The sequence below is a fragment of the Idiotropiscis lumnitzeri genome, chromosome 1, assembly GCF_059441095.1.
Source record: "Idiotropiscis lumnitzeri isolate Australia: NSW breed Sydney's pygmy pipehorse chromosome 1, RoL_Ilum_1.0, whole genome shotgun sequence".
Classification (NCBI taxonomy): Eukaryota; Metazoa; Chordata; class Actinopteri; order Syngnathiformes; family Syngnathidae; genus Idiotropiscis; species Idiotropiscis lumnitzeri.
In genome coordinates, this window is record NC_142391.1 from 31,809,503 (window position 1) to 31,823,819 (window position 14,317).

The 14,317-nt window shown below is 41.1% G+C and overlaps 1 protein-coding gene across 6 annotated transcripts in view; it reads left to right on the plus strand.

The window, feature by feature from the left end:
• The window catches only part of pde4d (phosphodiesterase 4D, cAMP-specific), a 165,875-nt gene that overhangs the window by 101,021 nt on the left and 50,537 nt on the right, over window positions 1-14,317 (plus strand). The window contains exon 1 of one of the 6 annotated variants that reach the window (XM_088295248.1): window positions 5,103-5,996. The exons of the other annotated variants lie outside the window; for them this stretch is intronic. Coding sequence (XP_088151374.1) covers window positions 5,908-5,996 — 89 coding nt within the window. The 5' untranslated portion in view covers window positions 5,103-5,907. Of the gene's footprint in view, window positions 1-5,102; window positions 5,997-14,317 lie in introns of those variants that run through there. 6 annotated transcript variants of the gene reach the window in all.

Genomic DNA, 14,317 nt, shown 5'->3' on the forward strand with positions numbered 1-14,317 from the left:
ATTCCCAATGTGTAAACATCACCGTCAGAAATAATATAAATGCTGGGAGTGTACGTCTTTCCAATTAAAGAACTCGATACATATATCGATACACGCCGTGTAACATGATTCAAGAACTGTTCGATTTGAAAGTGGAATGATTCAGTTCGGTTTGATTCAGTGGGATTTCGATTCGTTGTGGTACGGCTTACTTGAGTCAGTGAGTTCCTTGTTGTCATTTTACACACATATAAATGTATGTTCAGACTTGCTCTTGGACTTGATCTTGGTCGTGAACTCACGCCATTTGCTTTTTACCAGTATGTGCAGTTTTGTTGGCTACCCGATAAGCCGGCAGACTATTCGGCAGCTCAGAATGGTTGTTTAACAAACTTAAAAATGCTGTTCTTTATTTACAAAGGGTCCTTAGTTTACAACGGCCCTCAGTTCCCACAGAGGTTGAATGTTTTTTTGTATGCTAATGCAGTAGTAATAGTAGTATCTTAATTGCACACAATTCCTAACCTCAAACCAGTGTTGTTTTCATCAACGATGCCGAAAATATTTTGTTAACGCCCCTTTTTTTCGCAACGGTAACGAGACAATGACAAGCTAAACGTGGCTCTTTGATGACGAAAACATGATGTGACGAACTTGAATTTTCGGTGACGAGACAGGACGAAATTCATGTGGTCCGTCAGACACGTTCAAAATTTCTGACATGCCTTCCTATTTTAGATGTAATCTGTCTTTAAAAAAATTGCATTGCCGGTGTTTAACCGGTGCAACCTATTTTCGTTTGGGTACGCCCGCCACCGGGACAACACGCAGGGCCATCATGTGTCGAGAGCGTAAACCCCAAAATCCTGTGTTATTGAATTAATTGGATTTCAGCTGGTACAACACCAGTCACATGACCAGTAGCGGTGTCATTATGTCATGTTCTTCGGCTTCGGCCATTGCACACTCTGTTCTGCGATCGATGGAAGTGGAGATACAGTATACAAGCTTAAATTCTCTGCTAACGTTAAATCAATACCAACTTGTTCCGCCGTGTAATCCGCCTATTTTCATTGGCTGACCAGGACCATACGACAGTGCCGGTCTACCAATGCCATGGGATACAATATTTATCTGATGCTAAGTTGTCCGGAAATCACTTGGAAAGGGTTGGGGAAAAAAAAAAAACGTCATGAAACCAACCAAATCCACCCCCCCAACCACCATTCCTAGACGTCTTTTTTACGTCTGTGCGCCACTCTTATTTTTCTGTACGCCTTCATACTTTTAACATATTGGTTTTAGCCTTTGCAACCTTCCTCTTCTTATTTATGTCGACTGGCAGGATGAGTCGTGACAACTCACCAGCGCTGAGTGGATCGGGGGCCAAGAGCCCGCCGGGGAAATGTCTAGGATTATGCAATACGACAAGCAGAGACACACGGGGACACAGAGTTTTGGCTCATCAACCATGAAAATGTACAGAATGAAATCTACAAAATGATCAGATTATTGAAGATTCAGAATTCTCTCACGGTGTGTATGTGAATGGGAATGGGGGTCTGTCTTTTTGTGATGGGTTATAGTGGAGAAAATTAAACTTCAATTTGACTTGTAAATATATACATTGGTGCAATCAATTCATCACAGTCCTTGAAACAAAATTATCTTTCATAGCTTCCATACTCCCCATGCAACCATATATGGTGGTTTCAAAACTGCGCCAAGCATAAATTTCTAGAAAGGAAATTTTATAGTCGTGTCAGATTGATGGATCGAGAAGAAAGTAATAAGTGTAATTATTTCAATTTGTTCATGCTATAGTTCACTCTGAGGGATAAATGATTGGTACTTAATGAGATAAGTTTGAATACGTAGAGGTATTTCTACAATTATTTGACTCTTTTTACTTTTGTTTTTCACTATGACGTAGCTGGAGCGCAAACGGCACCATTAAAACGAATGGATGGACAAACAAACAAGTTAAGCCTTAGAGCCTTTGTTAGTTTTGCAACTGTCCTTTGAAGCCTCCTAAATGAAAATGTTCTCCCTGTCGCCGCTTTTACGACACTAGTCATTCCGCTTGCGCGCACAAACCGGCCACAGTCTCCCAGCGGGACCGCATCTCGGTCCCGACGTTGGCCACAAGCGGATTCCCCGCCCGTCACTTGCTGCCCCACCCAACCCGCGTAGCCCAGAGGTGCAAGCCGACAGAGGCGGCGAGGCGGTTTTGACTCCTGGCAGCGTTTGAGAGGCTGCTGACGTGCGTGTCGGGCAGGAAGTGTGCAAGAAGCAGCGTTGGATCCTGTTTTTCAGACCGCAAGCAACTGGAGGCGCGCCACTGCTATGACTTGTAATGCACAACACACGCACACACACACAGAGTGCGCTCACCCCGACCGCCACTCATAACTTCCGTGCAAACCACTCCCCCTACCCAAATTCCTAAATGCATGCATGCACGCGATTACGCACGCTTTCTACAATCAGTGTCCATCAAGCGTACGGGGGTTTGTAGTTATCTTCACCCCTCAGTGCTTATGAATGAGATCATGACGTATGACTCGCTTTCACACTCGAAATAAGATTGAGCTTGTTCTCAAGAGAATGCTGCAGGATTTTGTACCAAGGTGTAAAACACTGTAACGAGTAGGAGATTGACTTATTTTGGCAGTTTGCATGATAGTTTTTTTTTAAACCTAATCCTTTATGGGCCTCATCTTAAAAGGCATACTTTGGATTCAAAATGTCAACCATAGCAAGAGGTGGAAGTCGTACGAACACAATGCAGTTTTACTTTGTGAAAATTTCCCAAATTTTTAACAAAATTTGCAAAAAGAACATCTAGTGATGCAAATTCAGTTCACTTACGATATAATTTCTTCATGATTTCCTATTACATGAGGGAAGTCATGCCCTATATGCACACGTTTTGGACAATTACCTACTAAATTTGAGTGCAGTTCAATTATGAATGTACTTTTCATACAATTTTCCTAATTTGAATTGTAGACTCATTCCCCTTTAACATTCTGCAGTAGTGCAAATGCAGATAAACATTCATTATATGTTTTCAATATTTCGGGGTCAACTGTGGTTTTTAACACTCTGACTACTAGAGCAGTCATTTTGTTCTTCAATATGTTATTACTCTTCGAATATAGATCATTTATTATTACTTTAACTACAGCGTGCCAGTCAATTTGACGCCTTGACTTAATCTTACTCACATTGCGCTGGGACGTTGCTGCCGTTTTTCCATAGCAACTAGCGGCTACATTGAGAAACGCTGCTGGTCACAATGATCTATAAAAAATCTTATAGAGTAGAGGGGACATTACATCTGCGTCAGAATATTCACAAGTCTGTGGATGAATTGCTCGGCTGACACACAGCAAGTCCCATTAAAAAAGTTCCTCTGTCTCGGCCAAGAGGAGCCGTGTCACGTGGAGTAAAAATGTTAGATGTGATAGTCGTGACATTGTGGGCAGTACGCTCGAGAGAGAGTTTTTTTGTTGTCGTACTTCCGGTTTCCTTCCTCTTCTTCAGAGTGAAGTGCAGTAAAGTCTTTTTTGACACCTGTCTTCTTTGCCTTTGCCACCAAAGTAACATATTTTATAGCAGCTGACCCGGAAGCAGCCCGAGAGCATGATGGGACAATACTGTTTCTTATTCATTCTTATGTTGTAATTTACATAGAAGCATTCTTTCTACAGAGTACCGCAAGAATATTCAAATTGTGAGTACGTAGATTTTTTGGGTGGGGGTGGAATAATGAACACAATTATTTGATTTGCTGTTCACCAGTGTTGTGCCATCTTTGAATGGCGTTTCCTATACAAACGAACCCTTTTCACTGGAAAAAAGAAATCACTGTATGTAATTGTTTACTTGTTTGCTTCAAACCCTTTGTTGAGTAAGTATAGTAGATTTCTTACCCTTGCATTTAGAGCTTTATGACGAAAAACTAAATATAGTGTCCCCTGGCCACTTCACTGTTTGCGTCTTCGGTGACTTGGGTTTTTTTCCCCAAAATATTCATTAAAAAAAAGAAACAAAAAACAGCCGTATTGTGGAAAGTTGTTTCAAAGGGATGAGTTGACGCTGAGACTTTGGACACACAAGGCGCGTGATTAATTCCAGGTGTGAGATTGACCAATGAGAACACTAGTGGATTCATCCCGTAAGCTGATTGGCTGCGATGACACAGCATATTTCCGTGTACCTGCAAGACTCGTCCACATTAATAAACAAACGGCATTTTTGAACAATATCCAGAGTCGAGACGGCTAAGCGGATAGTAAACAGCTGTGTTCACAAGCTGTGAGTGGTCTGCCTTCAGACAGCCGACAAGCACCTTAGCGTAGGAAGCCGAAACATCATCAAATAAAATGTTAGTGTTTGTTAAGGTTTGTCTTACAATACCTTGCCTTAACTAGAATCCCGCGTTGCATGTTATCCAAATGTCCTTGTCGATGTTGTTATGCAAAGCAAAAGTTAAGCCATGATTACTTCCAGCAACAGTACTGCTTCAAGTATTTAAAAGGTTGGAAACCATGTTGGGGAGGTTGCAATGGCGTAAAAGAGATGTAATTCCCCCCCAAAATAAAAATTTTAAATAATTTTTCTTTTCGCTGTGTGTTCTGGTTCCTTTTTACCACGAAAAACGAGGGATTACTATAAAAGCATGTATTTTGCGCGTAGGCTCGTATTTTGTCCATATTTAAAACTACATTTCTGCCATACTCCTATGTAGCACTGATGGAAAGCATTTTAGTTGCCCATCCCTGATGTAAGACATTTATGGGGTTTTACAGAGAATTTTCAACACAGGCTGGACGGTGCTGGTGCAAGAAGAGCAGAATGCCTGTTTCTGGTTTGTAGTTACGAGGTAGTTAACATCCTGTGTACCAACTTTCCAAGAATCCCCCTGCATGCTTTTGTGCTGTTACTCACGCAAATACACAGGGAAGCGCATGGAATGCAACTTAAGACAAGCATGCCGTGCTGGCGTGTTTCTGATGACGTTGGCAGACAAACAAAGGCGTACTCCGTAAAGAAAAGAAAGGTGCGGCAGCAGATGGATATAAGTGGGCGGAATTACTTGTGTCAACTCATGTGTGCGCACATTGGATACACACTACACGCTTTCTGTTGTGAGCGAGCGCATGTGTAGACACGTCGCTCAGGAATGGAGCGCAGCCGTGTATGGTAAGAGGATCAATCGGTTTTAGCAGAGTGAAGAGCGAAGGGCACACCTCTTACGCAGGGTCAGGACATCCCGCACGGAGGAGGAGGAGGGAGGCAGACATAGGCTCAGATGGTTCCTTGTTGTTGTTGTTTTTTTCTTTCACCTCCCTCCCTCTCTCCCTTCCTATTTCCTTACTTTCCTCTGCGGGATGTTGAGAAAGTAAGCGAGACAAAGCAGAGCGCTTTGCAACATGCTCGGTCACGCTAACGCCACTCCTCCTCCTCCTCCTCATCCCGCCGCTGCCGCCGCTGCCCCCCGTCAGCTGTTCTCCGGAGGAATGACTCCCTGAAGCCGGCTCACCATGTGGATGGAGGGCAGGCATTTCCAGACCTTTGCCGGAAGAATACAGAGGGAAAAAGGAGCGGCGGTGGCGGCGGCCCAGAGGGCTCGGCGTGGGTGGCCGCACTGCTGGGAGTCCATACGCTGCAGTTTTTACACTGGGATCTAATCTGCCTTTTATTAGTGGCATTTTTTTTTTTTTTACAAATTTGATGGTGCTACTTCATTTTTAAGTGCTTTTTTTTATTACAACCAAAGACTTCTATTTATAGCTTTCTGCTGGACTTGTGGTATACTGCAGCATGGGCCACCACACGTAATACCGGTGCACACTGTGGGTCTTCGCCCGTGGATAGAATACTGACTCCGAGTCAGAAAAGAGCTGAGTCAGCCTCAGCATGAAGCTCGGACTCTGTCCAGGTGTCTCCAATGAAAGGACCATGAAGCACCTTAGCCACTTCCCTTTTCGAAGACACTCCTGGATATGGTGAGTATCAACAAATAACTCCAGTTGCCCCCACCTACCAACCCCCCCCCAACACAAGCTCAGGTCAGGAAACATACTGTGAAATGAGTCCAACGTTTCCTGTTATTTTTCTTTGACAACAAACGTAAACAAGACGAAAATAATAGCAAGTGCAACAATTTGATGTTTAGTCCCTTTGAAAAAGCCAAATAACCTGGAAGGCGGGAGATGTTTGGGCGACTTTTCCCACCGCTGTCGCTTTTTTATTAGTCACCCCCAATGAGGCGACATGGTCTTTCAGGAATACTATAGTTGTGCCATAATGTCGCTTGAAAACGAGAATATGCACGTTGAGATGAGTCAGTGATGTCATCGGAAAGTGCTGTTCTGGATAGCAATTTGTTTCCATTTTATGGCCATTAAATGTACCCAAGGTTATATTGTGTTTGTTGTTGTCTGCCCCAAGTCTTGAAAAGTCATACAGAGCTGACTGCAGTTAGTTCTGATGCTATATATTGTTACTTGTTGTGGGTGGAAGGTGGGGCTATTTAATGACACTTTTCATCCTACCACTGAAGCCAGAAAAGGCCCTCATCAATTTTGCCACCCCATTCCATGTCAATGCTGTTCAAAGGGAACCACTTTTACAGGCAGTGTAAAAAGAGCCTCTGATACTACCCCCGAAGCCGGAAAATATCTATCCGTTTCATCCCACACCATGTTGGTGGCATTTAGAAGAAAAAATGGAAACAGTCTAATCGTACGAAAAATGGCACAATTTACAGTCGTGCACAACAGGCATCTGATACTACCGCCAAAGATGGATTATTGCCAAAGCAACTCGGCAGCCGCATTCCATGTTGGAGCCACTTAAATAAAACAGCCACTGGGAAAAAAGTTCGGGAGTGTAAAAGAAGTATCTGATACTACCGCAGAAGCCAGACAATTTCTGGATCACCGAGAAATTTACAGGTGCGCTTTGCCTGTCCATTTTGTGGTGTTTGTGCTCTTTGTATACATATAGTGAGGAAACAAAAGGTGTGATTGGACATTTAATTAAATTTTGACTTCCAATTCTTTGTTGGTGCAGTTCATGCTCTCTACGAAGCCGGGAAATTTGCCTCTTGACTTTGTCCCGCCCCATTTGTTATCTGTGCTGTTCATGATTTTCTTTAAAAAATATCGACTTTTACTGCTTCTCCCACTTATTCGGGAATATTCCTGGACGGACTTGGCCTCCGTCACAATTTTCACCACATTCCATGTGGGTGCTGTTCACTAGTCAGTTGTAACTCGGCGATTGTCGATTCATCATCATGTGAAGGTTCATGAAGTTTTTCACTTAAGACAGAAGTTGAGCTGCTGCGGTAGCGGAAGTAGACAATTGACGTGCACGAAGACGTCAGTACGCTATCTTTATTTTATTGCATCGTCATGTAAGGAAGAGAGTGGCCTTTATAGACAAGAAGGTGCAGCAGTCAAATAACCCATCATGATTGCATTCAACACACTCAAACATCCTTGTTCCTCTCTTGAAGCTGGCGCTGCTGGAGTTTTGCAAACACATTAGTGCAGACCACATTTGAATCTGCTTACAGTTTTTAGTATGTTGACATTTCTATACTTCTACAGGTCACAGTCAATATTATATAGAGATTTTTTTTCTCATCAATTGGGCATTTGTTTCATGATTTAATTGTGTATTTGCTTGAGTGAGATGGCACACTCTTTGAATGCTTTGTTGCGCTAACAATTCAACAAGCTGCCATGCCTGTCTCATGCGAGTATTCGTCTGTGAAACATGACAGATGAGCTTCGTGGACTCCATTTATACCCAAGCAGGAATTTTGGTTGTAATCAATCACTAACCTGTGGGCTCCATTACTGTCGAGCACAAGTGTGTGTGCTGGTGCGTGTATGTGTGGTTGCATCGCCAAAGGAACTCTCAGGAGGATGTGTATAATTCATTGCATCTTGATAATGGAGCCGTTCCCCTTCTGTCTGTGTTAGGAGTAGCGTGACTTTATGACTTGTGACAGTTTAAAATCACATTGAAAAATACACATTTTCTGACATCCAAAACAATTTAAGCAAATGATAAAATATCTATATAGCTATCTAGCTAGCTTGCTGGCTAGCTATCTAAAGGTGGTATCTCACTGAGTGGTTAAAGCTTGCAAGTCTATTTTTTCATCAGGGTTATTTCAAAGTTGCAACATTCGCAAACAGTTTTAACGCTCGCAAACATTTATTTTTTTTTTGTCATGAAGAAATTTTTAACAAGTTCATAATTTGATGGCAACCAGAAAAACTGTTTGCGACCTTTTAAGCTGTTGGCAAATGCCTGGCTGGCAAATGTCTTTGCAACCTTGAATAAACCCTAACAAAACAAAATAATTACTCAATGAGATATAGGCTTTTTAATTTATAAAATGGGATAAAAACATACTTAGCCTACTTTCTGTTTATGAGCCACTGATGGTGTAGTGAATATTTTTGGCTTTGGTGCTGATGTTTCCCCAGTCATTGACAGTGTGAGTGATTGTCCAGTGCCTGGCGACCAGTTCCAGGTGTAATCCGCCTTTTTCCCCAATGTCAGATGGGATAAACTACCGCACCTCGTGAGCCTCAACGGGATAAGCATCATTGAAAATGGGTGGATGGATGACATTCTCTGTGTATTTTGAGTTTCCGCATTGGAACACGAGGTATAGGGTCTATATGGTCTGTATTCATTTGAGTGTGCTGCGTTCAAAACTGACAAAACAAAGACTTTACCGATCAAAACAGTGATTGATGTGGTTGTCGTCTTTTGTGTTGCCTGCAGCACTACTTTAACTGCAATGAAATGTCACCCTGACACATGGTCTAAGGATGGAGCTATTTTGTCCTGTTTGTCCAGTTACGGATGACGCATAGTGCGTTTTTCAGATATTTTTCTGGTTAATGGTCAATTTTCATTCCTGTGCCTCGACACCCTCCTGTGTACCTCTTACGCATTTGCCCGAGGTTCTCCTCTGACAATGAGACACTTGTTATCTCGCTCTCGTCTCCCATTGCCCTGTGTCATTGATTCTTGTCACGCTCAGGCAAACTTTAGATGACTTTCCATCACTGCCGGTTGCGTTGCTTTTGAAATGGGCTTTTTTTTTTTTTACGTTGGAGAGACCAGAGACCTGCTGTCACTTGTGATGACACAAACACATCACTCACAATTTGCAGAGTATGCCAAGTACCCCCACCAGCACTGCATGTGTGTAAGTGCGCATGCGCATCTGCGTACGCGAGCATGTGCTACTGCTCAACTGCAGCATCAAACTTACCTTCGCACTAGTTTGTGTGGTGCTGGTGCTCTGGCACTCATTCAGTTCTCCTCACTCTCCCCACGGCGAGTCCAAGCAGCTCAACACAATGTACCTTATCCCCGCATCAGAAATGTGACGTGGCAGAGGGGAAAAACACACACGCTTGGTGGCCAAAAGTCTTGATATGTAGCTGCTTTACTATTTCTTGATCTAAGCCAATGCTGGTGTCTCATTGATCGGGCAAGTTGAGTATTGTAAATAGTTGACTATAGGTCAAGAAGAATTGCCTATATACATGGTTTAATCCATAAATAAAACACAAACTATGCTCCCAAAACATGTCAATATAATCTGAAACTCGTTTTACACAATTACCCTTAGAAATATATATATATTTTTTTTTTGCAAGGAATTTGAAAACCTGCATTCATTCAATGCATTCATTTGCTAAATTCTTTTTGTTTAATAAATGATTAACACCTGTAGCCAATATGAAACTGTTAATGATTAACATTCTGTCACATAAATGTTAAAGCTAATGCTATTAACATAATACAATCCTTCAATGTACGTGCACATGTCGGAGAAGAATCTCCATTAGTTCCTTTGCCAACCCAGACTAAGCTTAGCTAAACTTCTGTTGTTTATGCATCTCATTCCTAGTGATGCTTTCAACGTAGCGTGGTTTTCACAGTTTCCTCTACTATTAGAAAGCCGTCCACCCTATATGAGTCAAATAGACATGATCAAAGGTACTCACGGTTCAGAATTGTAGCGCCATCTATTGCCTTGGCATGCACGTAACAGCCGTTTTATTTTTTTTTTTATTTATCTTTCCTCTCTAAACTGGGATTTTTTTTTATAACACAATAGATTAGATGGTATTTTTTTCCGTATTTGGGAATTGGATGGACATAATGTTTAGGCCTCTGCTTACTTCGGTATTGAACATATGAGGCTTCATGCCATGAACTTGTTATTGCAGCATGACAAGGCTATGTGGTCATGTGGCACAAGAAGATATTTTATGGCCGTGCTTACTGTTTTTCCATTTGTTATACATGTATGGCCTAAAAGTGGTTTTAATATTAAAAAGTTGCTGTAATTATGACTTCACTGTACTACGGCATTAGCCCTGGTCAGTGATGGCGCAACCTGACTCTTGACTGTCACAAACCAACGATCCCCTGTAATCAAAAATAATGTTGTGTGCTGCCTTTAAAATCTAAATTTACAGCACATTTTCTATAGTCTGGGGGAACAGTGACATGTCCTGTGCGTGCTGCAGTAGTAACCTGATTATGAACTGACTCGAAGCGTAACAGACATGTTTCTCACCGATTCGTCTCAGTTTTGTGTGCATGGGCGCTAACGTGGAATGTTACTTCTTGCCCACAAAGTTCTCCCTGTTTCACCTCCACATTTTTTTTTCTTAGAGGAAGCAACAACGTGTTTGACCAGAAACAGTGATTACTTAATTGCATGTATTTTGCTTTCAGGCTTTTCATTTCTCATTTTTTTCCCTCACACTATTCACATGTTTGAGTCATCATCCACTTTCTTCTTCACACGTTGTTGCTCTGGTGTTCTCCTTACAAACTTCTTTTATCAGCTGCCCACTTTTCAGAATACCTCAATGTACAGTATTTTCCTTGAATGATTATCTTTCAACGTGTTTAACCTTATGAATATATAAAATGTGAAGGCTAATAAATCAACAAAAATAATCATGACATTGCGTGTTGGTTTTTAGAACTCCATGCTAGTTTTACGAACTAACTGACTGAAATTCAGATTTTTCATGTTGAACAACTGTGTGTAAGTGTGCAGAAACACGGATCACACCAGGAATCAACATAATAAGCCACTAATGGATTAAGAATGATGTCCATTGTGTGGAATTGACGACTAATTAATCGAATCTTCAATCAATCGAGTTAAAATTAAATGTACTGTTTGGCTACAATACAGTGGTGCTATTGTTTCAGTCTCTGGTAGTTTGCTGTCCAAAGAATCAGGAAATGGTAAGTTAAGCTACAGCCGTGCATGGCCACAACTTCGCCGGCCACTGTTAGTCTGCTCAGTAAAATGTCGTCATTGAAACACGAGTTCAAAACATTCCATTTAACAATTTTATATTATTATTTATTATAATGGGAAAAATACTTTCATAGCTTGCAAGTAGGTGTGTCTCTGGACCAGCCTGCGCGTCAAGTGTGAAATTTCTTCATGATTTTTATGTGAATTGCCTCTATTTGAAAATGTGGCTTCAGATTTAGGCCTCACTGTAACGTCACAGTAGGGCAAAATCCAATGATGCCACCTGCAAAAAATATTTCACTATCCTTGTGTAAAGTACCTAAAGGTAAATATTGAGTAAAAGTATTTGTACTCTATTACATTACAAGACTGACTACACATAACCACAATTAAGTCAATTCAAACGCAAACACAGTTGCAGTGTTGTTGCATTTGAAGGTTAGCGTTTACAGTTTTATTTTCTTATTGCCGTCCGATGAGCGCTTAATATAATTAAATTGATAATAGTCACTTGCGTAGCCACGTCAGCCGTAAAAGTCCTATGAACTCCACCTACAGTAATTGCCATCATACAAGAAGAAGTGCCGAGTGACGTGACGGTCACCATTAACCATTCACATCTTGCTGTACGTGTGACTTTTATAACCTGTTCGGCAAGTGGTCATGCTGACGAAATCCATACTCTGCAATGAACGTGTAATATAGTGGTCGGTGAGCAGTGGTTCATTTATTTGTATAAGATGAAAGAGTTCACCCACAGCTAGCTGTTTTCTGTAATTCTTCATCCTTGGGGCATTATAACTTGTTACACATTTTATCAAGACTCCTGGGAACTGTTTTATTTAGTGGAAAAGTGGCATAATACATCTCCTTTAGTGGTGAAAACCGATTGAAAATAACTTTGGTCATTGCAGTGAATCAGGTTGTCAATGGTCAGTTGAATAAAGTCTCCGGAATAAGACAAAATGCTCATCTAGAGCCAGAATCGAGCATAGGGGTCTTGTAGGAAGAAAAATGTGCAAATAAAGTTCAACCATGACCAATAAAGACGTGAGCCTTGGGACACATTATTTGTCATTGGTAGCAAGGTTCAGACGACATGACACCGTACTTCCAGAAGAGGGTAAAAAAAAAAAAAAAACATAAAAGTGTGATAGCAATGAGGCTCCCCAAAGCCCTGAGGCCGCTTTAAGATCACATTGATTGTAAATATCCATTTCTCTTTCAATTTGATTTGTCAGGCTGCGCTGTCCGCGCAGCAGCTGCTACACGGGGCCGCTCAATCTGCCGTTCATTTCGCCCACAAAAGGGGAGAAGACGGACAGATCAATAAGAAAGACGGAGCAGAGAGCTGGCACCCTCCCCGGGGTTGGCGGTCATGATGCATGTCTTTGTGGGCTGTTGGAAATTAAGAACACCATTGCAGTTTGGACTCAGGCAGCTGACTGAGTGGGAATGACTGATTGGTTCGGGGGGATTTGAATCATGGTTTGTTTCATATGACGCTTCTATTTTATTCTAGTCAAATGACAGTGCACCACAACTCTGCTAGATGATCTTCACGGGACATTACAAAAGATTCAGTCCGAGAGGTATTAATTCCACCATGTGTTTCTTATTGTGGTCGTAGTTTCCAGTGGTATACAACTATGATGCTGTGCAGAAGCTACACTACTGCAAACTGCAATGACAATAGTACAACAACAAAAATATTGTTAAATTCCCTGACAAAAATAATAATGAAAGTTTTTCTTAAAAATTCTGTAAATATTGAATATTGACTGTAAATATTATCTGCTACTTCAAAATGACAACTGGAAGTGGGTTTTCAACTGCAATACGTTGTAAGTGGATTCTCTTTCATTAGACAGCGGCATAAAAATGAAACCTTGCAAAGAAGTTTGTGAACCTCTTGAAGCTAGTTAACGGCTAGCGTCCGAGGCTAATCCTTTCACTAGCCACATTCCCGTCCCAATCGTGGATTAGACAGACCTTTGTAGTTCCCTTGTAAGCTGATTCTGTGAAACGTAATACGCGCGGTGAATCAGAGTGCCACTGTGCAGCTATGTACGTCAGCCTTTGACCCAAACAAAACCTGAGGCTAGTCCGGAGATGCTATCAAACACGGGGCCTTCCTGTACAAACAAAGGACCCGTCTACTTGAGTGGTGCTACCCCCGCTAATAAATGGCAATGAAACAAAACAATGTGGATGGAGTGATGCGGTTGCGTTTGAAGGAAATCATCTAATAATAATGTAGACGTCCTGCTCTCGGTTGGCTACTCTTGGACGTGACCTTTGTCGAATTTGGAATCTAGTGTATGAACGTGGCCACGTGAGAATGGCACAGACCTCCGCCAAGGCAGAACATTCCCAAGTTGGAGCAGTATGAAACTATCCACACAGAGCAAGAAAGGAGCACAACAAAATTACAATAATTGCATGTACTAGTAGTTTAAAGCTGGGGTAGGAAAACATTTTGCCTCAAGGACTCTATTGGATTTTCAAAATGTATTCATTTATTTAACTTTTAATTATTCAGGTGAGGCAACACAATCTCATTTTCAATGCCAACTTTACAGCAATAAAAATGAATAGATAAATACAGCAAAACAAATAATACAATTTAAATAAAAATCTACAATAAAAAGGTACCAGGGGGATGCCCTCCATCTAAACCGTTGGTTACACAATAGATGAGGTTTTTAAAAAAGTTTTTAAATAGTTTATTGTAATTGGATTGTATAGAATTTATTTGATATTAATGTACTCATTATTTAATCAAATCTAGTATGAAATGGTAAAAGCATTTTCATTTACAAAGTATCAATTAAATGAATGATCAGCTAAACCTATGAATGAACACGTCAAAAATGTTTTTTTAATGAGAAACTTCACTGCCGTGATTTATGTAATTATACTTGAATAATAATTATTTTAAATCTGTATTTATATTATTTTACAATTCCGTGCATTACACTGATGAACATTGAATTA